General features: G+C 39.3%; 1 protein-coding gene across 1 annotated transcript in view; it reads left to right on the top strand.

Moving 5' to 3' along the window:
- Window positions 1-292: 292 nt before the first annotated feature.
- The window catches only part of LOC121895269 (Golgi apparatus protein 1-like), a 29,109-nt gene continuing 15,854 nt past the window's right edge, over window positions 293-13,547 (top strand). Inside the window, exons 1-4 of the mRNA XM_042408282.1 lie at window positions 293-692; window positions 9,884-9,913; window positions 11,837-11,923; window positions 12,478-12,693. Coding sequence (XP_042264216.1) covers window positions 354-692; window positions 9,884-9,913; window positions 11,837-11,923; window positions 12,478-12,693 — 672 coding nt within the window. The 5' untranslated portion in view covers window positions 293-353. The remainder of the gene's footprint in view (window positions 693-9,883; window positions 9,914-11,836; window positions 11,924-12,477; window positions 12,694-13,547) is intronic.

Genomic DNA, 13,547 nt, shown 5'->3' with positions numbered 1-13,547 from the left:
TGTGTTTTGTGAAATATTGTATTTTCCAAAATGTTTCTGTGGTTTCCAAAATGTTGTATTTCTTTAAGTGTCGTCATGTTTTGCACCTCAGGGCCACCGTACTTCTCTTACCTTTACCCAGTACTGTATGTTAATGGTTCTATATTACAACCAATCAGTGCAGTGTACTCGTGTAAAAATGAGTAGGAGGAAATACTGATTTATTATCAAATCATATTAGATGAAATGAGGTCTTTGTTTTTATAACATAACCGGAAGTGGTGTGTCTGTGTCGGTCACTAAGGCTTTTACTGTGCACTTGCTGACCGGAAGTGCTGCAGTCTCATTAGCGCGAGCTCAACAGTGGTGTGAAGATGGCGGCGTACAGTCGCTCTCCGCTGCTGCTGCTGTTGTCGTCAGTGTGTCTCTGCGGCTTCGGCTCCGTCTTCGGCTTGAAGGCTGCCAGCGGCCCGGCCGACCCACCCAACCCGCCCGTCATCAGAGCCGCGGATCCCCCGGGCAAGGATGCACCTGCTGCCGCCGCCGTCGCTGCCGCCGCCGCCGCTGCCGCTGGGGCCTCACAGCCTCGAAGGGCGACCGGCTGGAAGCTGTCGGAGGAGGAGGCCTGCAGGGAGGACCTGACCCGGCTTTGCCCCAAACACACCTGGACCAACAACCTTGCCGTGCTGGAGTGTCTGCAGGACCGCAGAGAGGTAAGCGGCCGCCGGCACAGCTGCCTGATCCGCTCCGGTCCCGGGAGGTGTCGGGCATCAGCTGGGTGTGTCGCCCCGGTGGGTCAGACTCACACCGGCTGTCAGCAGGACACTGATGCAGAGGTGACCATCTTCATCACCTGCACCAGTGTCCCAGTTACACTAGCTGCACTCACACACACATTAGAGTAAATTAGGGCTCCAGAACAGCTCATGCGTATTTTCCTCCAGATTTCACACCTTTCTGACACTCCAGAAACTACAGAAAACCCCAAATTATCCTGTTAAATTAAGCAAGATTACTGTGGAGTAACTTAAAGTCCCCCTCCACTCAAAAATATGTTTTTCTTCTTGTTGCATTAGTTGGATGTTTGAGCTTCACTGTGCAGAATGATGTATGTGCAGAGTTTGTTTTTCACATTCATCTGCTGAAAGTGCAAAAGTTTCTCTGAGCTCATTGAAAATCCAATTCTAAGAGGCGGGTACACGAGCAATGATTTGTGACATCCTGGTCCAGTAACTTACACAAGTGTGATGTGGAAACTTGAAGCCTCTCTGCTGGATCTGCTGCAGCTCTGTTGTCTTCTGCTGTATTTGCAGAAAGGCTGAGGAGCAAGACTACTGAAGCATTTAAAACACAAGCTTTACATAATGAAAATCAATAAAGTCTGCAAAACTTATAATCTTGCATTTACTTACAATGCGGCAGTGATGGTAACTTATTTGCTTTTTTTTTGTCCAAGATTTTTGAGGCCTGATTGTAAAGATACTGTATGGATTTAACGACTGGTTGGCCTTGGACCAGGTAGTTAAACCATCGGTCTGGAGGGGAACTTGCTGCAGACATAATGTCAGATGAAACATTTACTCAAGCAGTGATTTGCAGTTTTTATGTTCTTTTCATTTTGTGAAGCCGCTGCACTTTTACTTTCTTGCACTATCGAAAGTCCAATCGAGTCCAGAGGCCTATATAATCGATTAGTTTGACTTATAAACAGTATAAATATGGTCCTGTAAAAGAAAACTTTCATATGTTTGTCAGTGTATTAAAAGACCTGTGAATGAGGGCTGTACACAGGATTTTAGAAAAAAATTTTATTTTTTATTTTATTTGTCATCAATTGACTGTTCAGTTAGATTTTCTGTAAGTTTTATTTCCCAACATGAAGCTCTAAACGCTTCTCTTTAATCTGCCAGGAAACAAATTCTGGTGGAAAAACAATCAATTTTAAAGTAGAAACGGATGAATTGATTAATCAATGGACAGAAAATGAAATAACAACAATAATCAATTAATTGTTTGTCATTTATGAAGTGAAATCACTAAACATTATCTGGTTCTACAGCTTCTGGTGAGGTGAGGATTTGCTGTTTTATATCACAGTAAACTGAATAATTAAACTGTTGATCAGACAAAACAAGTAATCTGAAGAAATCACCCGAGGCTCTGGAAGCCTGTGATGGACATTTTCAATATTTTCTGACATTTTATAAATTAAATTATTCAAATAATTGTACAAATAATCAACAGATGAATCGAGAAAGAAGAAGAAAGAATCATTAGTTGCAACATTAAACAGTATTTCTTTCTTTCTTACTTCTTAATTCTAACAAACCTTAAAACAGAATGAAATACTTTCAGTCCTGCAGCTGGTGAAGCAAAGAGATTTTATTGTTATGAGTGTTTATTTTTCTTTCTGATGTTATCTCAAGATCAAAATCTGTTTTTTGGAGAGTTTCCTGCCACCAGTGACAGAAAGATTATGTGACACAGAAGCAGCATATACAGGAAGAGAAGAAAAAGCAGAAAAAAACATAAAAGAAAGGAAATAAAAACTCCTTCCTGAAGTGACTTTTGTCACTATGTTCTAAAATTGTATAAACGATTAACTAATGAGTCAAAAAAGTAAAAGTAGATTCTGTAAATATGTGTCAGTTTCAGGCTTTGAATCATTTATTCATGCATTTTAATTTTAAAATATCAAACCCACTTTTATAAAAACAGTGATGGTGAGAACATCTGGCAGTGACGTCGTCATAGAAACTATTTCACTGTAGAGTTTGAGTTTGGTTTGAGGTTTGCAGACTGTACAGCACAGACCTCAGCGTGGTTTATAAATGTGCCTCACTGAACTAATTATCAACCTGAGTAAGGTTCAACATGAGTGCCTGCGTGTGTTCAGTCATCCAGCCGTCACATGACTGGCGGGGTCAGGTGAAACCACAGACGTTTATGAGGCCTGCTGCTCTCATTGTTGTACTTGATTTAAAAAATTAAATACAAACAAACCGAAGGAAAATACTGTTTTTACACACATGCATGCACAGATTCATTTGGGCTGTTGTTTTAAATGAGATCACAGTTTTTCAAGTCTGTCAAATGAACAGTGAAACATGTTTTTCTTGCTGTAATCATTCCTCCTGTTCATACTGACCATTAGAAGATCTCTTCATAATGACCTTACAATGGAAGTGATGGGGGACAAAATCCACAGTCCTCCTTCTGTTTCTGTGCAAAAATGTATTTAAAAGTTTATCTGAAGCTAATATGAATCTTCAGCCTCCAAATGAGTCAAATCAAGTAGATATCTTTCAACGTTACAGTCTTTTTAGTGCCAAAGTCTCTCTTTTTGTTACTATACTTCCACCTGCAGCTCAACAGAGAAACACTGTCCGAGGAAACACAAAGATGCTAAAAGATGCTAAAAAGACTGTAAATGTGTCAGATATCCACTTGATATGATTAACTCAGACTTCTGAAGCCTCATATAAGCTTCACATCAACTTTTAAATGCATTTTTGTGCAAAATGACTGCATGGACACACTGTGGATTTTGGCCTCCACTTACATTTGAACCACATTTGAAGGGGATCTTTTAATATCCAGTATGAACAGGAGGAATGATTACAGCGAGGAAAAACCTCTTTCACTGCTCACATGGACACCTGACACTCTTGATAAATTGTGAACCCGCCCTTTAATGTGTGAAGTGCTTTTGTTAAAACAGACTTCACATAAATCTGCTGTGTGTGTGTGTGTGTGTGTTTACTTGTGTGAACTGTACTGTACAGACTGGTTGAACCATAACGATTTGACAAATAATCATGTTGTGATTATTTTGCTGATCACTGCAGTCGTCTCCTCTCTTCGCCCTCAGAGGTTTGGACTCTGATCTTTAGAGGAAGACATCAGATGTGGTGATGACAAGCATGGTGACCCAGTTTAATCTGTCCGTTTTTTTTTTTTCTCTTATAGCTCTCTCTTTCACACACACTCCCTCCTCCTCCTCCTCGTCCTCCTCCGGCCCTGAGCGATGCAGAAATTCAGTTACTCTGCACGGAAGCCACTTTTAGCTTATCGCGGGTATTTTGGTATCTAACTGTTGGTGAATAATTTAGTACATGTATGCCAAAGATATGTTTGATGTAATTTAGAAGCAGTGTCTCTATTACATAGTTTGAAAAATGCTTCTTTTTTTTTTTTTAATGTCTTCATGTTTTAAAAGACTGCTCCGCTTATTTAGCATCACACTTCTACAACATTGTCAGACTCACAACGGACAGTTTAAAGATAAAGATCAAAGCCGATGCAGCAGAACCAGAGATATCATCTTTTTTTTTTTATTCCACACATCGGGGCCTCATGCGAGAAGCACTCATAGGAACAGATTAGTTGTGTGAGTGATTCCTCGGATGTTAAACTGCAGCTCGAGCGGCTGGCGGAGGCAGACAACCGTGAGGTGATATTTCAGGTTTTATTTTCAATCTTTTAGTCTTCAGCTCCAACCGACGATGACTGAAGTGACATCGCTTGAGACAATTTATCAGATTTCACACAGCTTCTTCTGGAGACACGGTTTTAAACATGTGCAGTAGGACTCCCCAACACCTGGAAGCACACAGTGATGTAACATCAGCTGAGAAATATTGGCTAATATATCATATTTGGAGCTAATAAAAAAAAATCTCATAATAATGTTTCAGCCTCAACAATCAGGCATCAACTTGGCCTCACTCTGCACGATATAAACACTCAAACTATCACTTTAATCTGATTTAATTTGATTTGATTTATTCATTTATTGAATGAGACAGTTTGAAACATTAAAGATGCACCAGAGTTAGCTTGAAGCTAATTTGCTTCTGTAGTCCCAGACAAAAATATACAACAGCGAAGAACAAACAGTAAGAAGCAAAAAACAAACAACGCCCCCCCCAAAAAAACAAACAAACAAACAAACAAACAAAACAAAAAAAGACCCCACACAGAACACACTATACAAAATACAAAGCTACACACAGCACATCACATACACCCACAATGTCAATTAGAAATAATGTAAACTAAACTCAGCTGTGTGACTCAATGGTTCACAGAGAAAGCTGACTGCCCAGTTAGTGCTGCAAATAATTGTTATTTTCATTATCAATTAATCTGCTGATTATTTTATCGATTCATAGTTTTGTGTATAAAATGTCAGTTTGTGTAGAAAATAGTGAAAATTGCTTGTTTTATTAAATTTATTAGAGCCCATGGTGACGTCTTCAAATATCTTGTTTTGTCTGATTAAAAGCCCAAAATCGAAAGATATTCAGTTTATTATCATTCATGACACATAAAACGATCAAATCCTCATATCAGAGAAGCTGAAACCGGCAAATATTTGGCATTTTTGCTTAAAAAACAGCTTAAACGATTAATCAGTTACCAAAATAGTTGCATTAATTGATTAATTGACTAATCATTGCAGCTCTAAAGTCAATAACATGTATGTAAACACACTGAGAGGATGTACACGTCTGTGTTAACCGCGCTGTCCCTCTGAGTCTCACCTGGTGTGTTTTTCTGTATTTCTGGTACCCACCACCATGTTGTCATCATCCTTCCTTCTCCACCATGTTGACGTCAAACACACACACACACACACACACACACACACACACACACACACACACACACACACACACACACACACACACACACACACATATGCTCCCTCCTCCTCCACGGGCTCTGAGCGATGCCCTCTTTACTGAGATAATTACATCGCTTCAACTCTATAACAGCTGTGGCCTCCTGAAGAGGTAAATGGCTCTTATAAATCTGCTTCTTCTCTAAGACACACACACACACACACACACACATACAGCTGCAGCAGCAAGCCCAAAGCAAAGCAGCGTGTGGTCATTGTACAGTGTTTGAGAATTTATTTGTGGTGGTCTAAATCCCCCAAAAATCCGACACTTGAGAGACCGTCAGAGCGACATCAACGCTGTAGTTACAAGCTAACTGCTTAGAGAGGAAGTCATTTTGCCACCGTGCAAACACGCCCGTGGCCATGGACGCTTTCTGTTAGTGGTCATTGAGTCAGTCTGTCACTTACTGACTCTGGATTGACTGTTTGTAAGGACGCCGTGTCGAGAGCAGAGCAGTGGAGACAGAGGAGGCTGTTTTCTGTCGCTGCAGCTGTTTATTCTGCGTCCAGTGTTTTTCATTTCGATTCGCTGCGGTTGTTTCACTACATACAGATGTTGGATATCACTTCAGTTCAGCTGCACTTGCTTTCAATCACAATATCATTATCTACATGAGACTTTTTTCACTCTTTTCTCTAATATTTGCCTTTTTTCTTGTGCAGTTTTATCTCTTCGGGTCTCTAGATGTTTTTAAAAATGAAACAATTTGATGTTAAAGTTACTTTTTATTTAACCTTTATTTCTACAGGGTAGGTTTCCTGTTTACAATTAAATGAAAGCACAAGGAAAGTAACAAGGATGGACAAACACATTAATAAAACAGGAATGAGAGAGGATAAAATGCTTGTGCATCCTGCTCAGTGAAAACTGTCATAAGCAGGCAGAAAACAATGATGGTGGTTCTTGGCCAAGACGTGAGACTTACTCGTAAAACTTGCAAAACAATGACTTTATCCCACTTCTGATTAATTTACTTATTAAATATGTGATCCTTGCTGAGTGATGGAGCAACTCTGCTCTGTTTCCTGGAAGGGTTTATTTTATAAAAGTGTTTCTTCAGAACATTACAGCTGTGATGTCTTTATTCCAGGCAATTACAGCAACTTTTCCTCACGAAGAGGACAAATCAACAATCTGCTTGTGATTTGGACCAACTGTCACATTATGTGTGGTGGTAACTTGTGTCATCGCAGCATGCATAATGCATTCAGAAAGGATATAAATGGAACTCAAGTGCAGTGTTTTCTTTTTTATATATAACTCTGAGACCATGGTTCTCATGTTCAGAAAATAAATTGAAAAATTAGCAGTGAAATATGGTTTCTGTGATGTGCAGTGTGCTTTTTATCCAAGGAGGTGATTACATATGACTCTTCATTGGCATTATTTTCCTTTGCTAGTTCCCGTACAGCAAAAAAGACACATAAAACATCACAAATTGTTTTGCAATTTTTAAGAAAAGCTACTGCAAAATCAAAGATTTTTTTGCCACAATAAACACACAAAAAAATCAGGAAAATAAGCTTATCAAGGTGACTTTAAAGCTGCATTAATAGATTTTTTGGCCACTAGGGGGCAGAAGCTGTTATGGTTGTTATGTTAGCAAACAGTTGCTTATTCACACATCCAGCAGAGACAAAACAACATTTTCATTCATTTGCAGTCATACCTTTTTATTCATCTGATGAGTTCAAGTCCAATATTCAGTCTATTTTTAAGTAGAGAGAAAAATGAGAAAAATATCGGACTCTTTAGCTTGTTAATGCTCCGTTTTCCTCACCAGCTAGTCGCTAACTTTGTGCTGTCGTTGGTGCAATCGGGTGAAATTTCCACATCGCAATATATATATATATCACAGAAAAAAAAGATATCGCAATGTCAGTTTTTTCCCCTTCAGCCCTATTTCACACTGTGAACTTTTAATCCCTGACGCTTTGTCTTCAGCATCATATTAGCCTGAGGTTTTGTCACATTAGCACCGCCCCCTCCCCAAACACAATTAGTCCCTGTTATCACTGCAGTTTGATCAGTTTAGTTGATAAATCTGGTCTTGTCTCAGAAGCCTTTGATCTGAATGGAACAGCTCTACTTTAATTAATAACTCATAGTCTTACTAATTGGTAATTTTTATCTCGGAGGGTGCCGAGAGTCTGTTTCCTCATTACACTTGTTCCTCTGTCTCTGAAACGTTTAGTGGAAATGACGGTTTGAAGTCAGAAGAAGGCTTTTTGTCTCTGTTTTCCCGTGGGCAGAGCAGAGTTAACATGAAGTGCTTTCATGTCTTTTTCACTGCAAAGTGGTGTGAAGCTGTAAGAACAGCTTCTCCAGCTGGGTTCCTCTGATAGTCGAGGACGTTGTGGGAGAGTCAAAGAAGAACTGCCACTGCTGCGTTCGTGTTAAACTGCTGCGATTTGGGCAAAAAAACAAAGCTTTGGTGTGATATTGGTACTGTTTTCCTTACGTGCCCTGGATCATCTTTTCAATGCAGTACAGGAAATTCACTTTTTATGAATTGGTCACATGAAAAGATTGATAGCAATTTTAATCTTCCTGTACAGAGATATTTCAAGGATGTGATTAGCCTAGCTTAGCACAAACTGGAAGCTAGCTTAGCTCTGTCAAACGTTTAAAAAAGTAAACTTTCCCACATCTGTAGTATCTTGTTTATATGTGTAGAAATATATATGTAAAAATAAAGCATTGTGGTTTACATTGTGGTTGACAGGTTCTAATTATGATAGCAAATAAGCTGCTTGCTACAGTAAGAAGATATCATGTGCATAAAGCAGCTTCTTGGAGTCGTTTTAATGCTTTTCCCCTCAGGCTGGAGCTAATCTCGTCTTTGTCTGCAGCGTCCTCGACTCTGATTCTGTCTAATGTTCAAAAATAAAGACACTGACACCTCTAAAGCTCACTAATTAACACATTATATCTTGTTTGTTTAATCCGTGCACAAACAGAAATGTAAAAAATGACAGTTTATAGCTTTAGGGGGAGTGACGAGCTGGAGCTCCTTCAACAGTTTATCCATCCGCCCAGTATTCCCGTGTAGAGCCGCATATGTCGTCACCTCGGACTCTGAGAAAGCATTTTTCAGTTTTATAACATTTTAGACAAAAATCGGTGTAGTTTTTCTGACTGTAGTTTGGCTTTCCTGTTGTCTCTCTATGATACTAAACCTGCAGACCTCTCAGTGAGGATCAGACGTCTGGAAGCTGCAACCAGCTGACGTTTATACTCCTCAGTTTAACAGGTAAAACAAATGAGATTCAACATGTGGACTGGTGAGCTGTAGAGCTGTTTTGTAGGTCTATTTTTTCATTTAATAGATTCATACTCAACATTTGACTCAGCAAAATAAAAATGAAACTAGACTTCTTGTATAGAATTAAAGGCCGTCTGTCTTTTTCATTCATAAAACTATTATGCGGTCAACCTTAATGTCTATAATATTGTGACCTCAGAAAAGTGAAGGAGGACGCAGGACACCAAAAAGTAGATTGCTTGGCTTTCTACTAGCACATTGTATGGATCACAGACATAGCGAGAATCACACGCCATCACTTCCTGTATATAGACTTCCTGCCAGGACTTCCTGTCAGGTAACCCACACCTGGAGCCGAGAGCTCCCTCTAGATAAGACCAGAAGTCTCAGGATACTACATCCCTCCCTTCTCAGGTCTGCAGACAACACTCACTGCAAGAGAAAATAAGACAACTTAATCAACATTGTACATAATTCTATATCGTCATGCTGCCCTTCATCACCTCACCAGTTAACCTCTGGACTGGATGGACTGCCATCTCATGATATTCACCTATAAAGTTTCCAGTCTACCTCACGTCTCTTCTCTCATTTAAATCTAGTAACTACTTAACCTCAGATATCTCAAATGTTCGCACTAATGTACGTACATTAATCTTCTCATCTCGATCTCACAAAGAGAACAAATGAGTGTGTTTTCTAAAATATTGAAATAATCCTTTAATACCAGGTATAAGCAGAGTTGGTCTCGAGCACCAAACAGTTTTTACCTTGAAGCATCGTGCAGGAAGTTTAATCACACATTCGAAATGTCAGGAAGCAAAATATCCTGACAGGGAATCCAATCAATATCAAGATGTTTGTTTTTTATTTTAGCTGCGTGCGTGTTATAAATGTTTGAGGAAAACAACCTGTTGATTTTTCTCTCTCTGTCTCTGTCTGTCTGCAGGAAAGTGAGATCGCTCCTGACTGCAACCATGTGAGTATTCATCACAACACACACATACACACACACACACACACACACACGCACACACACACACACACACACACACACACACACACACACACACACACACACACACACTGAACATTTTTATAAGATAATTCAAAGAAGAGACAAACAGGAAATGGGAGAGTTTAATAATTTTTTTTTTGGTTGTTGTTGGCTGAGGTTGAAGGTGAGAACAGTTACGGCCTGATTTCTAAAAAAAAGTGTTGCATGGTGAACGTGGTACATCACGTTTAGTGTCAGTGTTAAAGGTCAATAATTAACAGAAGAGCAGAACATTTTTCATTTGTTATACCAACATAAGCACCTTTGTAGGGTAGTTTAACAGGATTTTGCATAACACAAACACAAGGATCTCTGCACTACATAAATTTCCCCTTTTAGCTTTTAGCTCTTCACACTGGATGATAATATCACTATATTCACTATTAATTTGTTCCAACACTTACTTGAAGACATACAGGATGATTCTTGTATGTGAAGGAAAGATTTATGGCTGCAGCTTTCCATCAGATGGAAATATTACAGATGTCTTACAGATGTATGATTAATCATATTTCCCTTTACATCAGAATGACAAAACCTTAGAATTTTAAATAAAGCTCTGTTGGTTTGAACTGAAGAGATTTCCTGAAGACAACTTCAGACATCCTCCGACGTTCGGTCTTCTTGTTGTAGTAAACGGTTCCTGAAGCTCGTCTCCAGATGATAAACCTTCAACGTTCAGAGTTCAAAGCAGTTAATGGCAGACAGGTTTATGAAACACCACAAGGTTAATGGAGTGCTTGGACTGTCTTTATTACAGCACTGGAAAGTACTTGGTGCAATTAACATGTCACACACACACACACACACACACACACACACACACACACACACACACACACACACACACACACACACACAGAGACTCTCTTGTTTTGTCGTCGTGCTATTTTCTGGGCGGCTTGACTGTCAGTCGCTCTTATCTGTGGCCGCTGCAGCTGGAGCCTCGCTGGCAGGAAAACAATGAACATATAAATAAAGAAGACAGAAAGAAAGAAAGAAAGAAGTGAATCTGAAGGGAAAAACAAAAAACGAGGCATTTGGAAACTTCTTTATGTCATTAAAGAAATCCACTATGACTTTTTAGTTTATTAGGATGCTGTGAGATGATCTGCGAGATCAGCTGACGGACTTAAATTGATCCGTATCAGTCGATGTCAAACGGTACAACATATTCTTCATCTACAGCATTTTGAGTGAGTGAACCAGGGAGTCAGACCTTGTAAATTTAAAAATAGACGAATCGCTTTGCCAGGATTTTAAATCCAAGGTCTCTCAGCTCTGTTACCTCACATATTTTATGGTTTATATATCAACTGATCAGTTATATTTTCTGTAAAAACAATTACAAATGTTTAAACGCTGCTCTAAAACCTTCTCTATACCGACGAGACTAAATTCTAGCAGTAAAATTATGTCAAAATTAGATGTACTGACTCTAAAATATTGTAATCGCCCATTTAAATGCACCTTGTTTCATTTCTTAACACTTCCAGGTTATTCCCACATAAATATTTTATATTTTTATGGGCATACCGCACCTTTGAGCGCTGCTGTTGTGAAAACAGTGTCTGAACTTGTGTGTTTTCTTTGTGTTTGGGATGAAAAGATACTTGTGTTAGTCTTAATCAGTTTTGAGCACCTCATCATGTCTCATCATCTCAGCTCTAATCACTTGAGTGCATCCAGGTCTCTGCATCGCAGCTGGTTCCAGTGTTTACAATCCTTTCATTTTCTTTCCGTTGCTGAATTAGTTTAAGTTCTAATTTCAAACAGATCTGGATGTTATTACCGTGTGTGTGCGTGTGTATGAAATGTAATGACTCCCTTCCTTTTCTCCATCAGCTCCTGTGGAACTACAAACTCAATCTGACCACTGATCCAAAGTTTGAGTCGGTTGCCATGGAGGTGTGCAAGAGCACCATCACCGAGGTCAGTCTGCACCGCGAGAGAGGCTCGGCGTTCAATTTCCTGTGACATTAAAAGGAGCTTCCTACTGCGGGGCTGCAACTAAACATCATTTTCATTATGAAGTGATCGTTAAGTCAAAGTTTAAGCTGAAATATAGTGAAAACTTACAGTTTCTTAGAGCCCATGATGCCTTCAGTCTGCTTGTTTTGTCCAACTGTCATTTATGATGAAGAAAAACAGATAATCGTCACATTTCAGAAGCTGGAATCAGAGCATGTTTGGCAAATTTTTCTTGAAAATTGACTAAAATTATTATTAAAATTGTTGCAGATTAATTTTCTTTCAATCGATTGACTAATTGTTGCAGCTCTAATTTCACTTGTAAGTATTTTGCAGTGATTATATTCACAGTTAGGTTCAAGAATCAAATCTTTATGGCTGTTATTTTCTTCCAAAGGAGTTTTTCTTTATTTTTTTAATTCAGTTTAATACATTTAGTCGTGTTGAAGCATCTGTTGTCAATGAATAAACATCAGCTGGGTCTAACGCAGCGTCTGACTCCTCGATGCTTCCAGATAAAGGAGTGTAACGAGGAGGAGCGTGGACGGGGATACCTGGTGTCCTGCCTGGTGGATCACCGCGGCAACATCAGCGAGTACCAGTGTAACCAGTACATCACCAAGATGACCAGCATCATCTTCAGCGACTACCGACTGATCTGCGGCTTCATGGACAAATGTAAAGAAGACATCAACAGCCTGCGCTGCGGCAGCATCAACGTAGGACACAAGGTGAGGAGTGTGTGTGTGTGTGTGTGTGCATGAGTGTGAGTGTGTGTGTGTGTGTGTGTGTGTGTGTGTGTGTGTGTGTGTGTTTGTTTCACTCTCTGTCACACTAAAACTGCAAAGAGGATTCTGATGATTCAATCAAAGGCTCAGTGGAGTTTGGTTGTACATATTATGCTCTGAGTCATCTATAAAACTGTAATTTAGTTGCTTTTTTGTAGCTTTCAGCCACATCTCAGTCTATCAGCAGATGAAATTTGCTCCCTAAAAAGCTAGAAGTTGGATTTTATTTAGTTTTTTTTTCTTTTTCTCAAATCCAGTTGTAGGTTCTGTCTTTGTGTTGGCAGCAGAGGCATCACCGTAAACTGCAAAACATCTCTGTAGGAGCCGTTTTTAGTTGTATGCACTAAGGATGTGCAGAGAGCCCAGTATTTGTATTTGTATCTGTATTTGTTGAGGCAACAAAATTATTTGTATTAGAATAAAAGTGGGAAGAGGTTTTAACACAGAGGTTTTTGTTTTTATTACGTTTTTAATTTTAGAAAATTAAAGTGTTACAATAAGCGTTCATGAAGTGTTCCCTCGGGAGAACACCCCCAACTCCAGGAGTGATGTCCAAAATAAGGAAATGTGCGTCATGTAGCAGGTGGATGAGACTCCCCTTGTTGGGACCTGCTGATGGACGTAACAGCGGAGCAGAGGAGAGACACTGAGATAGTGATGTAACCAACGAAAACAAATAATTTTTAAAATATTTGTATGAAACAAATATTCGTAAAAACCCCACTATTTGTGCTTTGCTGAATAGCGTATTTGTATTCGGTTTCACACCCCTAGTATGTAAAGTATACAGAGTATTC

The sequence above is a fragment of the Thunnus maccoyii genome, chromosome 1 (assembly GCF_910596095.1).
Source record: "Thunnus maccoyii chromosome 1, fThuMac1.1, whole genome shotgun sequence".
Lineage (NCBI taxonomy): Eukaryota > Metazoa > Chordata > Actinopteri > Scombriformes > Scombridae > Thunnus > Thunnus maccoyii.
The sequence above is the reverse complement of the archived record's forward strand: the minus strand, read 5'-3'. Positions and strand labels throughout refer to the sequence as shown.